The sequence below is a fragment of the Botrytis cinerea genome, chromosome 3 (assembly GCF_000143535.2).
Source record: "Botrytis cinerea B05.10 chromosome 3, complete sequence".
NCBI classification, from domain to species: Eukaryota; Fungi; Ascomycota; class Leotiomycetes; order Helotiales; family Sclerotiniaceae; genus Botrytis; species Botrytis cinerea.
Window position 1 is genome coordinate 1,476,247 of NC_037312.1, and position 16,676 is coordinate 1,492,922.

At 43.1% G+C, this 16,676-nt stretch overlaps 5 protein-coding genes across 5 annotated transcripts; 4 read left to right on the top strand and 1 right to left on the bottom strand.

Annotated features, from left to right (window-relative positions):
* Nucleotides 1–271: 271 nt before the first annotated feature.
* BCIN_03g04430 (hypothetical protein) lies at nucleotides 272–2,297 on the bottom strand. Its single transcript, XM_001560626.2, has 3 exons — nucleotides 1,795–2,297; nucleotides 1,294–1,745; nucleotides 272–1,226 (listed from the first exon to the last, which is right to left on the bottom strand). The coding sequence occupies exons 1-3, from the start codon at nucleotides 2,209–2,211 to the stop codon at nucleotides 476–478; spliced, it is 1,620 nt and encodes a 539-aa protein (XP_001560676.2). The 5' UTR covers nucleotides 2,212–2,297; the 3' UTR covers nucleotides 272–475.
* Nucleotides 2,298–2,494: 197 nt separating this feature from the next.
* BCIN_03g04440 (hypothetical protein) lies at nucleotides 2,495–5,343 on the top strand. The gene is made up of 2 exons (XM_024691951.1): nucleotides 2,495–3,664; nucleotides 3,717–5,343. Exons 1-2 carry the CDS (start codon nucleotides 2,577–2,579, stop codon nucleotides 5,143–5,145), a joined length of 2,517 nt encoding a protein of 838 aa, XP_024547724.1. The 5' UTR covers nucleotides 2,495–2,576; the 3' UTR covers nucleotides 5,146–5,343.
* Nucleotides 5,344–5,955: 612 nt separating this feature from the next.
* On the top strand, nucleotides 5,956–7,125 carry BCIN_03g04450 (hypothetical protein). Its single transcript, XM_001560629.2, has 2 exons — nucleotides 5,956–6,781; nucleotides 6,829–7,125. The coding sequence occupies exons 1-2, from the start codon at nucleotides 6,009–6,011 to the stop codon at nucleotides 6,959–6,961; spliced, it is 906 nt and encodes a 301-aa protein (XP_001560679.1). The 5' UTR covers nucleotides 5,956–6,008; the 3' UTR covers nucleotides 6,962–7,125.
* A 1,889-nt stretch (nucleotides 7,126–9,014) lies between these two features.
* Nucleotides 9,015–11,232, top strand: BCIN_03g04460 (hypothetical protein). The gene is made up of 2 exons (XM_024691952.1): nucleotides 9,015–9,658; nucleotides 9,728–11,232. The coding sequence occupies exons 1-2, from the start codon at nucleotides 9,309–9,311 to the stop codon at nucleotides 10,809–10,811; spliced, it is 1,434 nt and encodes a 477-aa protein (XP_024547725.1). The 5' UTR covers nucleotides 9,015–9,308; the 3' UTR covers nucleotides 10,812–11,232.
* Nucleotides 11,233–12,061: 829 nt separating this feature from the next.
* On the top strand, nucleotides 12,062–15,788 carry BCIN_03g04470 (hypothetical protein). The gene is made up of 5 exons (XM_024691953.1): nucleotides 12,062–13,370; nucleotides 13,472–13,775; nucleotides 13,825–14,390; nucleotides 14,442–14,550; nucleotides 14,693–15,788. Exons 1-5 carry the CDS (start codon nucleotides 12,414–12,416, stop codon nucleotides 15,535–15,537), a joined length of 2,781 nt encoding a protein of 926 aa, XP_024547726.1. The 5' UTR covers nucleotides 12,062–12,413; the 3' UTR covers nucleotides 15,538–15,788.
* The last annotated feature ends 888 nt before the right edge of the window (nucleotides 15,789–16,676 follow it).

Sequence of the window (16,676 nt, forward strand, 5' to 3'; positions counted from 1 at the left end):
TCTTCCAAGTATACGAGAATGACATGGTTGAATGATGAGCTTGAGCCTATTCTGTTGCACGACCATCCATGATTGTTCACTGGTGATTTTTACTATCACCGTTCGCTGATTGACTGCCTCTCGATAACAAAACGATTGTATGTTACTCCCAAAGAGCCCAAAGCGAGCGCAAAGAGCTTAATACTGTGCTACTTTCCCTAAAAGCGTAATGAATGATGCCGTAATGAAGCTGGAAGGAGCAGGTACAGCATTTGATGAATATATTTGCTGATGCAAAGGGTTAAGATTACATATCTCCATATTAAAGACATATTGCACAATGATGTCACATATGGGCAAATGGGTAATATGGATTCTAAGGCGATTTGTTTCCAGATAGAGCATTCTCTAAACTGATACTAATTGAGCCTGTGGTACACAATAGACCAGTTTCCACCTTCATCGTCACAAATGTTGGGGTACTCATGAATAAAGCTTATATTTTTTCACGGAACAAATATGAGAATTCTTCTTCCAGCGGTTTGATCACATCCTGGTATACTCCAATTCTCGTTGCTGCATCTTCCAGATTCACCCTTTGACCTGCTGGCACCCATGGCGTGTCCAAACATGACTGAATCACATCACGATATCCAAGAGAGCAATCCTCAAGAGTCATCACCACACGGTTCGCGACAGCCAAATCAGTGTTTGTGTTCACTTGTTGTCGTTCGGTCTCGGTGCGAAAGTTTTCGATCAGTTTTCCGGTGTGTATCTCTATGAGGAGAATGCCTAGGGCTAATATACTCGGATTACGATGAAAGCGGTTTAGATCCAGAGGTGGATGCTTCTCGTCTATGGCAGGATCAAAGACTGTCGATAGATAAGGTCGTTCAAAATTTAGGGCTCCGGCATTGCCATAAAAGAAGAATATGTGATTTTTACTCCACTCCTTATTCTTCCAGTAACTTTCGTGTAGCTGCAACAACGAATGTGCGAAAATGACTGCCAATCTCCGTTTTATGATAAGGGGTAATTTTGTCGATTTTTCCAGTACTGCTTGCAAAGACTCGGTTTGTGAAGCTGCTGACTTGGGTAGTCTCTTGGGAGTTGAACGCAGTTGCCAAAGCATTTCGTCGCTCCCGGTATCTTCTACCAAGAGTTGGAGGCATTGATCGACGGGCCCTCTACATCCGACAGTATCGCATATTTTCTGAAGTAGTGAGCGGTCATCTTTAACAGATCCGCTACAGCAAAGTAAGCACATGTTAGTAATGATCTGTTTTGCTTCTTTAATGGATCCTAGAAACTAACCCATTTGATCTCACAACCACAGTTCCTTCTTGCCATCTCCCCAACTTCATGTCTTCCTGAACAGAGAACAAAAAATCAAAATCGGCCTCTGTTATCGTTGGTTGCACCGAACTTCCTCGAGCTTTTAAGCAAAATTGTGCTTCATGTTGAGTTGGACAATTGCAACCCCAACATTTTGCAAGCGCCTTGTATAGCTTTTGAGAGAGTGTCCGCAGATGGGATGAAGGAATATCTTTTGGCCCAGAAGATAAGTTTTTGGTAGCAGGTTCCTTTTGTGCTTGCTCTGTCAAACGGAAAAGTCTCTTATTCCACGTCGACAAGTTCTTCAGGCATATTTCCCGGTCTTTTTCTTTTTTCCAAAATCGTATTCTTTCCTTAAAAGTACTAGTTGTCTCGCCCCTTTCTCTATCAGCAGCAAATTCCGTCAATTTACTGAACATCTTGGATTGCCCCTACACACCATCAGCTATGAATTTTCCATGTGTTGATATCTATACTCACAATATCGCGCGATAACACATGGATAGTAGAATCTTTTATTAACTGAGAAAGCAACTGAGCAATCTTGCCCATCACGTGTAAAAACGTGTCCAAGTCCTTCTGGGATCCAAAATAATCAAAGAGTGCTTGAGTAACGTCTGCGTCAGTTTTCCAAGCCTCCAAACGAATATCCATCGTCAGCTCAGCCTTTCGTTTATCAGATAAGTAGGGCAGCGATTTGATGACTCCTAGTGTTTGACGATCTAACTGTACGATTTCCCAATAAAATTCGTCATAAAAATCCATAAGCTTTTCATCGCGTTCTCGACGAGAAACTGTCTTTCGAATGGTTTCAACGCCATGTGAGTACGCTTTTGCGCCCTCAATGAATAGAGGAAGCACAGCTAGGACCAGCCCAGTCACTTCAATACCACTCATATTTGTTTACGTCGTTTCAGAGAATCGGAAATGATACTATCGATATTTGTCCCAGAACACATTCTGATGACCATGAGGCAACGTTCTGCATCTACAATTAGAAAGCATGGTCTTGAGTAATCAGGCTCGGAAACTTTCCTATTGTGGCGAAAATTCCGTAAGACAAGAATAAGCGCCAAATGATTGGCGAACGTGAGCAGGCATATTTGCAGCTTGGGAGGTTATCCCGACGTCGCACTACAGGCATGTTATGAATCCACTTTTTTCGCAGCGGCAACATCTTGCTTTTCTTCAATAACTTTTTAGAGAAGGATGATTACGAAAATGAAAGTGTGTATGGTTTACCACCAGAAGATAAATTAGTAATGTCGTTGAATGCCGAACCGCGACAGACCACTGGAGATTCGATCGCTGAAATTGCTAGGAATGTGGCTACAGTATTTGCACGTGGGCGGGCCAAACAGCTCGAACCCCATTTACGATCAGAATTAGAGAATGAACTTGGAAGATTCAAAATTTGGGCAGGCAACTTGGGTGTTTTTGCTCCAGGTCGAGCATCGGTGGATTACCGACTTCGTGATGATGCTGATGTTAAAGAAGTCTTGATTCAAATGTTGGATCGCCTAAGACAAAGCACGAAACAAGCAATGGATCCGCCGGTAATACTAGAAGAGGAGGAGAAGAGTGAAAAGGATGATAGTTCGGATTCATCAGAAGACTCGATGGCCATTAGTTTGGACAGTGAATCAGATGCAGAGTCCGAAACGGATGATCTACCCAGTCTTCATAGTGCTGAAGTCGTAGCGACAGCTCTAAATACGATCAAAGACACAATTACTCGTCTTTATAGGCTTTCTACAATTATAAAAAAGCCTAGCTCAGCGAATGAAAATGTGAAAGTGGCAAACTTCATAGCAAAAGATGAAGATTCGACGGAACTCACAGAATTCCAAACCTCTGTCCGCTGGCAAATAGAATTCCGACTCCCTGATGCTTCACCGACCTTACTTGATAGACTGGTAGAAGCTGCAGTATTTCGAAGAAGAAAATTAGAATACCGAGAGAGACATAAAGAAAAGTTAAAGCAGGGCGTCGAGCGTTCGTTCGCGTCAGATTTGGTTCTTTCACTTGAACCCAAAGACTTGGCAATTCGACCAGCAGGAGCTCAGCATAGAGGTACGCCGATTCTTAGACGAAAGTCAAGCTCGGCCAGAGGCTCTATCAGTACCATGCAGTATTCTGCTACTGAAGCTTCTTCTGTGAACCGTCTCAATTTTGCGTCTTATCCGAAATCAGTCGCAATTTCTGGCATAACAAAGTCAGCTGTTGCCCGTCGAGAACAGCTAGATGTTCCCGCCCCACCTTCGAAGTCAGAGGGTGAAGTTAAGGAAACAGTCTGCCCTTATTGTTTTCGTATTGTTGATAAGGAGGATATGATTCATGCTCGTTGGAAGTAAGTTATCCCTTTTTTTTGGAACCGAGAATTATCAGCTGATGGTTCACAGGCGACACGTACTACGAGATATAGAACCATATGTATGCCTTTTTGATGGATGTAACAAGTCAACAGAATGTTTCGCAACGATAGAAGACTGGGTCAATCATATGCAATGGCAACATGCTGTGGTGTGGTGCTGCCAGGTGCCCGGCCACGAATCAACAGTCTACCGTTCTGAAGAAGAGTTTAAGCATCACTTACGCGAGGAGCATAAAAATGCTTTCAACGAGGCTCAGCTATCCATGATTGTGAAAAAAGCTTCGCAGCCCGTTTCGGACCTTTTCGGCTCATGTGCTCTTGCATCTAAGGGCAATGAAAACGAGTCCCATACAGCAGGAGCTTGTCCACTCTGCCCGTTCTCGGTGGATATTCCAGAACATAATCCATCAACAAACAACTTGGAAGTAGCAGAAGCATCACTGACATCATCCAAAAAGCTTCGCGATCATATAGCTTCCCATATGGAAGCCATTGCTCTTCTCTCATTACCAGAACGCGACGATCTCGATGATGCGAACACGAATGAACGGCAATCAGAGCACACATATCATAGTCTCGATCAAGATGCCGTGGATTTACCACTGATAGCGTCCATTGTTGAGAACGACGACGACGAAATAAGCCCAGATCATGCTCAGCATTCAATAGAGCCCACAGGCTCGGAGTATACATCGAGAGGTGATTGGAATTACATCCTTGAAGATAAACGAGTCAAGCTGAGGCAAGATCTGGAGCCGGTCCAGGATCTCACACTACAAGAGTTTGTAAAAAGAGCCAGACGCGAAGAGATGTTTCGACGGTGGAAAATCGATAGGATTCCTCCTATTGTTCTCCATACCCCCGATGGGATAGAAACTAGTCCACTTATTGATGGAAATCAAGCATATTCTACGGTCGATAAGGTGCCTGATATATTTGTGAGCAACGCGGATAACTTCCAATCATCTGTCGAGCATTATTATTCTGGTTTCCAAAATGGTTCTCAATTTGCTCTTGCTTTCTGGGACCATACAGCCTACAAATGTTGTTTTCTTGATGACTACTGTCAGCAAACATTCAGAGATGAGGAATCTCTGCAAACACACTTTGAGACTTCCCATTTCCAATTTACCCGCGTCGATCCATGTCTTCAAACAGTCTGCATTAATTGTTTAACTGCTGATTTTGAATCCACTTGCAATTGTGGCGGAGATGTGAAATTGTGTATTTTAGGGAAGTACATTCGAGATGCCTCATCAATGCATCCAAAATTCACAAGTACTGTCCGGCACACACCAACTCGTTACATTGACACAACCGAAATACAAGATTCAAGAGATGGGACTGCTATGATGGAGGCAGATAGCGCTTATCGTGAAATCGTCAGGGCCAGGAGAATTGCTGAAGAAGAGCAGCGCTCCCCGTATTCGATTGTTGATAAGTATTTATTAGAATAATTCTCAGTCATTTCTTTACATCTATTAAATCTCTCAAACGGAGGTGCATAGAAATTTGCTGCCAGCAACTGCGTTTGGGCACGTACCCCACGAACTTCATGTGAAAGTTGCAATACCAAGACTTATTATGAGGCTGGGAAGACACGGGATAAGTCTTCCTCGATTCATCGATTCAGATTCGAGTTGAATAGAAGACCAAAAGCCCGTGGGGACATTGCGATATCTTTTTACATCAAGATCTCACTGCTAAGAATTTGATTCCTTGACAACGACGTATATGGACGACGCATCATCGACATCAATCGCACATCAATGTTTATGCATAGCCTCTTTGACATAAAAACGCGGGATGCTGTTGTCGAATTGTAATTGGTCGAGGATCCATAAAACCGTTTTTCGGATTCGTTTAATTTTACGCTCCCTCAAGCTTACGGCCGTTGTTATGGCTAGTTCAATCTGAGGTCTGTATCAAACATATCTTAGAGGATTGTTTTGATAGAGGCTGACACAGACTCGCTTGACTATCTCAACCCGCCAATAACATTTGCGGATAAACGATAGACGGACAGTATTTGACCCGACTTGACACATTTTGGGCATTGTTCATACATGGTATCGTCCGTAGGAATGAATGCGAGTGCGGCTGCGCGAAATACGCCATGGTTCTTATAATTATATCAGGATGGATGAATATATATCATCGAGGGAAGCTCTTTTCAGATGAGCGCTTTCATCCATTCATCTTTACTATTGCTTCGGCACAGCTATTAAATAAACATACATCCTCGCTACTATTTACAACATAATTTTGATTTTCTTTCAAAACTTCTATCTTTACCCAATTTCTTTCTATATAGTTCAAAATGCCTGAATCCCTAAATTGTACCTCTGTATCCCCAGAGTGCCCCGTTGAAGCTACTATCTACGGTTATACACCATCCCTCGGTTTCAACGCCTTTTTCCTCGCCTTTTTCATGCTAGCAGCTATCTATCACCTAGCCGCCAGTATCCGTTACAAAACATATTTCTTCGGTATAGCCATAACGATTGGCTGTCTGGGTGAAGTAACGGGATATATTGGACGAATCCTCTTACACAATAATGCCTGGTCAGATATCGGATTCGAGATCCAAATCTCCTGTCTTATTTTCTCGCCTAGTTTTGTCGTCGCTAGTGTGTATATTACGCTTCAACATATTGTGCAAACTTTTGGCACCGAGAAATCGAGGATTCCCTCGAGATTTTATACTTGGGTGTTTATTACCTTTGATATTCTCTCGTTGCTACTACAAGCTATAGGTGGAGGTATCGCTGCCAGCGCTGGTGAAAATCAAAAGACGAGAGATTTGGGCACGAATCTTATGATTGCGGGTATCGTGTGGCAGGTCTTCACTTTAATCGTTTTCGCCGCCTTGGTTATTGACTATGTTCTCCGAACAAGAAGATCATGGGACCGAGTGCCTGAAGAGACGAGAATCATGGCTGCAAAAAGACCCTTCAAATTGTTTTGTGTTGGAATCAGTGTGGCTTTCGTCACCATCTTCGCCAGATGCGTCTATAGAATTGCGGAGATGGTTCAGGGTTGGGCAAATCCAATTATGCGAGATGAGGCAGGCTTTATTGTTATGGAAGGATTGTAAGTTTTCTGCCTAGTTTTGAGTCATGAGAAACTAATGAGTGTAGTATGATTGTCATCGCTGTATCATCTCTTGCGATCTTTCATCCTGGATGGTGCTTCCCACAACTTTCTAAAGGGGCTAACCCTAAAGGAGATGTTGTCGAAAAGGCAATGTTATCCAAGTCTGGATCGGTGTGAATGGAAAATATAATAGTAAAGCGATTTCGTGAGCGTTTGGAATACATGGATGATACGACGGCTAATGCAAAGGGGAGGCGTTATTGCTATTTTTGAGTTGACTAGTCATTTGAAATACATAGACCTGCAGTTGAACGCAAGGAAACCTTTTAATTTAAAGTACATTGAAACACATTCCAATTCCTGATATCGGGTTATGATCGATGTGGATTTCACTCTAACGTTCTATTATACACAGCGGCACAATGCAGCCCTAAAAAGGTCTAAAACAGTCTCGGTAACTGTGGAAACTACACAATTTACGTTGCTAACATAACCTTCTACGTGCTTCTAAGCTTACGTCCGGAAGGAATCTCTTTTTTTTTTTTGACCACGAAATACATACAACGAGGTGTATCAACTCAAGTTTCCATTTCGATTAATCTCCTTTTGTCTTCATTTCTCAAACTCATTCCAAGCTAAAGCACAATGCAGACTGGTACTTGCACACCCAAACAAAATCTTGCAAGTATAAAATATCAATCAACTTCAGGTCGTGCGATCAAAATCCCAATCATTACCAAACTTCCAGTCAAGAAACTACATTGAACGATGTCAAGAGCCTAATATATTCCTCAGATGTCTTCCTTTTGGAAATTGAGGTCGGTGCCCCGAAAGCATACAGTTTTATTTTCCCATAAACTGGCAATTAGTAGGCTTCAGATACCTCGAGGTATATAAAATTACACTCAATTACAGTGTACATAAAGCATTTATATGGAAAGTCCAACCATCAATCCATGCACATGGCGAAATGGCCTCTTGTGTTGTTTATATATACCCTCTACTGGTTCGTACAGTCAGAATAATCTGCAAGTCACTTGACACTGCTCGAGCAACAGCAGGTAGACTGTGCAATCAATCACAAAAACGATAGATTCTATTAAGGTACCATTTTTATTCGAAAGCTTTTCGCCAGAGAGTCTGCGAGCGTTTAGGGATGGTCTCGATTCCAGAGAAGATTAGATGCGATACCCGCTTTTGGTAACTACCAATGATTTAGAACTGACCAAAAACTTCAATATCAAGGTAAATTATGTACAAAATCACAACTGCAAGATGTCGTGAACAGGTATCCTGGCCTCGAGATACAACCCAGCGGGGTAGCTTGTGTATTCCCCAAACATCGCACCACAGGTCGTTCGTGTAAGGTATGATGTGACGACACGCGTATCCAGAAAACTTCAACGGTAAAAAGTCAGAAGCTGCTCGATTCGCGGAAATCCAACTCGGCGACAGAGTTATACACCACTTGGGAAGTTGAGACACGATGCACTTGAAAATGACAAGGTGTGAAAGGTAGTGCTGTAGTTAGATACCCCAACGCAGGAATTTTTTCCACAGATTGTTTCCAATGGACAATTGTGCTTCAGCTCGATGCACGAAGCTCATCAATTAGATTCTTCGCGAGGATTCCACGGTCGTTGTTGCCGTTCGTGAATAGGTCTCACTCACGGTTCCGACACATGGGTACTTATTAGAAGCAAAACCCCCAAACTCGAACACTCCCGATAGCAAATTCCAAACCTCACACCAGAACGCATAAAAAATATGCATAAACCCCAAGTTAACATAATATGGCAACTCCAATGTTTTTATACATACAGAAATACTACCATCGTACAACGCACCAAAAACCCCGCCCCAAACCCCCAATTCTCGCCAGCCAATCCCCAAGCGATCCGCCCCTCCATCAAAAAATTTAAGCGCCCACAGCGCATAAACATCTATCCATAGGTCCTCAGCCTCTACTGTGAAACAGTAAATAGTAGCACTCATTCATTTTCGATACACTAAAAAACGATGGTGTGGGCGGGTATATTTTGGAGGACCAATGTCGACGTGTATTTTGGTTTTCATGAATAATTTTAGTAGATCGGGTAACGGGATTTAAGATGAGGATTGGAGGTTGGGTTGCATGCGGTGGCATGTTTTATTGCAATTTGATACTACTTTGCGTTTTGATGCTGTACTTATACCGTTGTGTTCGCTCTTGATATTGAACTTTTATCCAGAACTATATACTTTTTGTTCGCTCGCTCGTTCATTCCTTTGATTTCGCTGATTCATTTAATACCTTGAGTTTCATCTTGCTTTTCCTTTTCCAATTGAGAATTGACGTATATACAGTGCAGGCACTATTTCTTAGGAATCGTTAATTTTGATTGCTTCTTTGGATTTCATACGCTATTTCATTTACATTGCTATTTTTTATCGTTGCACATTACCACACTCTCTGGATACCAATCCAGTTGTTTCATTAAAATATCACGAACACTGCCGTCGTATTGACGTTGACATATACATCATGGCCGATAGAAAACATGTTAGAAAATCGAGGAGTCAGGGGTACTTTCATCGAAAAAGACCAGATGAGATATATATCCAAAATGCCCAGAGCCATATGTTTTCATACGCCAACATGGAAGGAGCCATGCCAACACCCGAGTTGCTTTTTGACGTTGATGAAAAGGAAAACGCCACATTTCCCCGAACTCCAGATAACGAGGCATCATCACCCCGAAACTTTTTTCTCGAAAAACCACCCGTGAATTGGAAATCAGAGGAGACGCCTATCTCTCCTGGTGTGACTGTTTTATTGAGTCCGGCGTATGGGGACGAGAATGGTGATTTAGATGTTATGGAGTTTTTCCAGGCGTATGTTGTCACCTGTCCTCGTAGAGCGTGATTTTTAGGATTCTTGATACTTATATTTTTGATTTGCAGAGCGACCTATCCAGGACCACGAGCGGTGCGAATTACTTCAGAAAAGCCACGAGATATGTCCATATCTCGAAATGCAAACAAGAAGAAAAGCTCATCAAAGATTGGGCTTCCTTCGCCAAAAACTCCCAAAGCTTGGCCTTCGATCGCTGTGCCTGATATTAGTACCCTTCCTTCGCCGGAAGTGGTTGAAAGAAATATACTAGGAGCTCGTCTGAAACTTTCTGGACGGGAGACTTCAACTGAGAAGTCTGTAGATTTTCCACAAACTCAACGTCGTATGATTAATAATCCGCTTGAGGCATATCTTGTGGCACCAAGGCATATGTCAGGCCGGAAACAGACGGGCTCACCATCTCCGGAGATAAGAAATACTCGTAGCCAGAATAATCTGCTAGAACCAACATTAGCAGCCAGCGGATCCATATCAAGGACGTCTAGTCCAGTTTTTGAGTTTGACGATTCGGAAATCACAGATATTGAAAGTGGTGATGAGTTCGAAGAGACAAGTAACGAGAGACTAAGCAGATGTGAAACATTGTCAAGTCAAGATCTTCATAGTCCAATGTTCGACAAGCCTCCAAAGCCATTGGAAAAAGATTGGAAGTTCCGTCTTCAACAAGATCATGCCATGGGTACTCTTGGTGCTTTAGAGTCACCTTCGATGTTCTCGTCTGCTAGCCAAGCTTCTCAAAGAGTACCCAAGTCGACACATAGAAGGCTCGGCGAGATTGAATTGCCGAATTACAATACTGAATTTTCGAATATTTACACAAAGGATACGCACACAACTCGTGCTCGTCAAACCAGTGCAGAATCAGCACGCTCTCAAACCTCACCTACCATACCGCCACCTCGAAGGAATAGTCCGCCTATCATGGCACCAATTCATCGAGACCAGAGCGAAGAAAAGGGAGCATCATTTGAACCAGAATCCCGCACGCCGAGAACTGTAGTATCGAATTGGCTTACGAGTATGTCTTCTAACGCTGGACGTAAGGAACAATCGCGAGAGCATGATGTTTTTTGGAAGAAAAGTCGAAGTTGGGGTAGGAAGACAAAGCCTAAATTGGAAGGTTGGATTTGATAACATAGGCGGGGAACATACTGTTGTTGGGTAGTTTTGGTGGGGCGGATTCTAGCATTAACGTGTCGATGGACGGGGATAATCAAATTTGTTAATGAAAATCTAGGCAACTGGAAATTTTGATGGGGAGCGTTGTGGAGAAAGATTGCATGTCAAAATATAAAGCTTTTGAGAGGGAACTTTGGCTCCCTAGGAGTAGAGGAATGGAGAAGAGGCTGGATCATAATCGTTCCTCGTAATTGCCAAGTGCTTCTTGATGTCAAAATGACTAGGTATGCGCGCGGCTGCTTGCTGTCATTACCAGCTGCATCTCTAGACCTTCTTGACAGCTAATAATGTTACGTCATGCTCTGTCGCTCTAGCTTCTGTTTGCTGCAAAATTGCACGATGTCCGTTAAGACCTTCACCAATCTTGGATTCACTCGTAAACAGACAAATGACACGAGTAAAGAGTCCACTTGATGACCTCTGAAAGATGCAAATAAAGCGGGGCATTGCAAATACTCCCCGGTTCTCTCAGCGGCACAGCACAGCACAGAGCACAGAACATCAGCGTGATACCAGCGGCTGTTTGCAGATCGGGAGTAGCCCTTCAACATATCCCGATAACAAGCTTTGAAAGGTAGACAGAATACGGGAAAGCCAAGAGAACCAAAATGAACAGACAGTAGCAAGCACGCAGAACATATTCTCTCAACGGCAATGTAAACGTCAAATGAAGGGACAACATCTATTTCATGTCAACGCATGCCTAGGGAGCCAATCAAATCAAGGCTATATATAACTCTGGAATACACGATGATCAATCAAGCATTCTTTTATCGTTCAGCCTTAAGAAGAAAGCAATCGAGTACAGGAATTCGGAGGCTGTGTTTAGACTCTAGAAGTGCATCCATCAATCATCAATGATAGTGACAGTCACTACACACCCAGATAGGTGCTGATTTCACCCACAATAATCTGACGAAAGGCTGCCGGGTAATGCCAAGAAGGCGCAGGGAAGCAGACTGCACGTAGTTAGTCTGGGACCGATTTTAGTCCTGGTCTGATCTTGAGAGGGGGAGAGACGAACCCACCTGGAAAAGCTTCCCGTTCTTTAACCAATCCTTCATCGTCTTCAACCAACAGTCCGGATTATCGTGGTTAAATGCAGCGATCTCTATGTCTGTTCCAGACCTGGAAAAGGGACTTTGACGGAATGAATTACTGTAAATGAAGAACACCAGACCCACATCTATCATCTGTCCGTTGGGTTGGCGGATAAAGTCAGAGAGATAGGTAGGTGAGGTTGGCTTTTACCTGGCTATGCTTTGCTTTTGTTTTTTCTGTTCTAGTATCTCCGTGGCGCAGACCTTTTAAGTATTGCTTGCTCTCATGGTGGTATCGGTATCAACTCGACGTCTCATTATTCCATAATGATTGATGTGCCGTTCTCTGTCGATCTTCTGTTACACTACTGATACGATACGAGATATCGATCCGCAGACAATTTGCAAGATACATTCAAAATTGTAAACAAAAAGCAAAAAAAGAGAGAACGGGCAGAACGAGGAGAAATTTAGATTCACGACTAACACTTGAAACAATCCACATTCACTCAAGATGACTGCCAGTCCGGCTGAGCGAAAAAGTATATTGAAATCAAGGGACATTGATCTTTCAGACACCACCACCGCCGTCGCATCTTCTTCGGTATCAACCAGTCCACCGAAATTGACCCATCAAAGACACGGATATCGCAGGATGGACTCCCAAGGTTCGGTTCAATTTTCTCCAAATCTCGAAAATGTTCAAGAAACTGCTCCTTACTCTACAATTCCCTTGATAGTCGAGGGCGAATCGTCTGAATCCGCGAACATGTCTGAAGGATTAGGAATATCTCGAATGCCTACCTCTGGAAGTCGCAAATCGCCCAGTCCGCCCAGTCCCTCGAGCGGATTTTATAGCCCGCCAATCGGGCCTGCATCTATGATGACCTCTCCAGCAACTTCGACAAATCGTTTGCTGGCATCTCCAACCTGGACGGAACACAATACATACGGTGGAGGGGGGGATTTTTTGGACGTGGATCAAGGGCAAAGACGCAACAACGAGTCTCTGGATGAACAAGACATTTCTAGAGGGAGGATTTCAGCCTTCACAGAAAGTCTGGACCAGGCTTTTGACACTCCGAATATCTCGAGACTGAGCAGTATCCATGAAGACCACGACCACAACGAGAAACACATTGGATGTGGGTGTGCAGCGAACAATGACATTCATTCGCATGTCAGAAGTTGGACCTCAGTATCTGTTTTATGCCTCTGCATATATTCAACCATATTTTCAGGCATTTGGTTTTTCATAGCTGTCCTGCGGCCGCGGTATGGTGAACATATTAAAACCAACGGTTCGTTGACGCCGTCAACTGCTTCAATTTTGTTTGCTGGCTTTGCGAAAACTATTGAGTTGTCTTTCGTCACTATATTTGTTAATTTCCTCGGCCAAGTCTTAAGTCGGAGGTCTCTTGTTAGGAATTCTGATGGTATCACTGTTGCAGAGTTGACAATGCGAACTTGGGTAGGTTTGCTTTTTACTTTATCTGATGTTGTGTCTCTACCTTGAAGCTTTGCTATTTTAATCTTGTGGAATGCTCGTTTGATATTAACTGCCACTTTTAGGTCATCCAACCAGGATTCATGATCACAAACCCTAAAATTTTGCGCAGAGCCGCATGGTCAATCTTGGGAGCAATCACATTGACGGCAGCCTTTGTAGCTATGTTCTATACCACGGCATCAGATGCCATCGTTAGTCCTAGTCTCCAATTTGGCAAGTGGGAACATGCAGTAATGAAAGGATTGGTTAAAACAAGCTATGGAAATCCTGTTTACGTCGCACAGAATTGCGAAACTCCAATCTCGAAAGAAATGGATTCGCAATACTCCGCTTCCACCTGTGTGGATATCGATCACGCTGGAGAAGGTGTGTGAATCATCAAGCAGGCTATTTTTGGAATATGCTAATTTCTCAGCCTATCATAATTTTCTCGAGTATGTTCGTACTTGGGCCGATATTGCTGCTGATGGAGGAAAAGGTAACTCATCTAAGCTGGCAACCCGCCCAAATGTGACAGCCAATCTTTATGACAATACTACCGTCAAAGCATCATGGATTCGTACCGATACCAGCGATATGGCTGCCAGTTATGAAAAGTACAAACGTGTTGTCAACAACGTTACTCTTGCTATGCCGCACACTGGTGTTATTTCCGCTGCGACTGATCCAATTAATGGCATCTTACAGCCTTCTGATCTTGAAGGTGTAGGAGAATACAAAGTTAGGGCATCGGTAGTGAGCCCTACTATCAATGTTTTATGTGTCAATATGAATAAAACGGAACTCTCGCCAATCATTTATGTCGACTGGCCTAATGCAATCACAACTAACTCTACGAATGTTCCGGGCCAGAAAATGGCTTGGGGTGGCTACACATCGGAGATCAATTTGCAGCCAGGCCAGGAGTATCTCAATAGCACTGCGGTGGACGATATATTTGGTTGGGGTGTAGATGGAAAACAACCTCCAGTGTTCCCAATGGTAAACTTACATTGTATAACTATGTGTGTCTATATCGGCTAACCGTCATAGTTGCCTATTGACTACAATACTATTGCCAATATATCGGTGTGGATGAGCGACTATATATACATTCTTGCAAAATCCAATGCCACATCCGACTATACTGTATGCGAAATGAGTAAGTACTCTTCAATTCTTGTTACTTCAATTCTTTATCCCCGTGGCCCAATTTTCGAATTCAAGTCGAGCCCTTAGCAAATACACAATCTTGTGAGCAGGTGAAGATTGCGATGGCCGAAATGCTAACAATCGTTTACTAGGCTCCTTCCTTGCAACTGACTGTAGCACGCAATATTCAGCTTCTGGAACAGGTGGAATTTTGGAAAACACTTGCGAAGATCCCAACGATGGGATCGCTTATGACAAATCCTACGACCCACCACCACCCCCTCCAGGTCGACAACAAGATTTCCGAAACATCATTTCGGAATGGGCACTTACATTGTCTCTTAACACCGGCATTTCAAATGACAATGCTTCTATTTCTCGATTGCTTACACAGTTCATCACGACAGCTCCTAGTCTGAACACTACATTACCCAGTCTTGCAGAAGCCCTCGCTTCACTATCTGGCTGTACCTTATTAATCAGTGCTGAGGGCGCAACCTACAGACATTATATGGGGTACAACGCTACAAATGAAATCGTAGATCCCGGCGTCTACGAACCATTCAACGCATCAATCTCTAGTCAATCCTACACCTCCGGTCCGGCTGTTCACTGGCAAAATATGTTCTATGTCGTTCTTCTCCTCGTGTTCCTCACCAATATCTTCTGTCTCGGTTATTTTATCCGCCAACGCGGTCTCGTCACCGATTTCACCGAAACACAAAATTTGTTCGCTTTGGCGGTTAATAGTCCTCCTTCTCAACGCTTAGGCGGAAGTTGTGGGGCTGGTCCACAAGGTGATCAGTTGAATGTTGATTTCCACGTCCATCATGAAGAAAATTCAAGTCACTTCTATCTGAAGGAGGGGAGCAGTAGCAGCGTTTTTGAACCTTCGAGTTTTGAGCTGAAAAGCAGGACAGGCTCAGTTATGAAGCTAAAATCGAGAACGGCGAGCAGCTATAGTATGTTAAGCAATAAACGGAGGAGTATTTTGTGAGTTGGGTGGATTTGGAGGCCTGAAAATGAAGGCGAGATGGGTAGAGAGTAGCTAATTGCATATGGGGAAGCGAGTGAGGGCGTTTTATATGGCCGGATTGTATATTGAGGGACTTGGAGATACCCATGATATGATGATGAACTTATGAAGTTTATTAATCGCTGCATACTAGATCCATCAAAGGTTTTGATGCCGTCAGTTTTAAAATAATTAATTAGAAAAATGAATTTTAGCCTAATTAGTGGTTTATACTATTGAAATTTTTTTAATTTTTTTGGAAACTCAGTGGGTAGGCTCTAGGTCTTTTGGTAATGAATGCATATAGTATCTTGGAAGAGAACCTTGCTTTTATCGTAAGAAAGAACAGAAAAGAAGAGAAATTCTGAGTAGTGTTGCTTACCTATAAGAGATTGGAATCAATAATGAATTACGAAAGAACAAAGAACTATGATAAATATCACGTGTCTATGTGGTATCTCGTCATGTTTACCTTTAATCTTAGACTAGCTTAAACTAAGCGATACTTTGACATATGAGAGATCAAAAGACCCTAGAGAGATTTCTTTCCTCTTGAGCGTTCTTATTTGGGCTCTATCGACGTGCTCTAGTACGTGGTCGTGATACGGGTGAAAGAGGAAGAGAGAGAAAGAATGAGGAAAGGAGAATGAATAAAAGAGCGAGGATATATACTCATATTTCGAGAGAGCTGGAAACCTACAGCCTACAGCAGAAAAGTGGTGCGATTTGAGAACCTTGCTATAAACTCTATGATGGGTGGATGCATATATGGCCGGGTTTCTCTTCTCTTTGGAAGGAGAATGGCGATGGAAGTATCGGATATTGGTGGAGTGGCTCTGCTGTGGTGGGGTTGGTTTTAGAGCGGAGTCGACGCTGGAGGGGGGGGAGGTGTGGATATTTCTAGATGTGGAAACTTCGATTAGAGTAGATTTTAGAGATGCCGTGGGTGGTTTTGTTTTTGTTACGATGAGATGGGTTGGGGGATTGGTGATGGATCGATCGATTGTGATTCATGAGAGGTTTGGGGGTGGATAAAAGGTAAGTGGATCTGTATCTATTTCCTATGATTTGGATTGGTGATGAACATTTTCCCACCAGGGGTCAAAGTTATATGACATGGA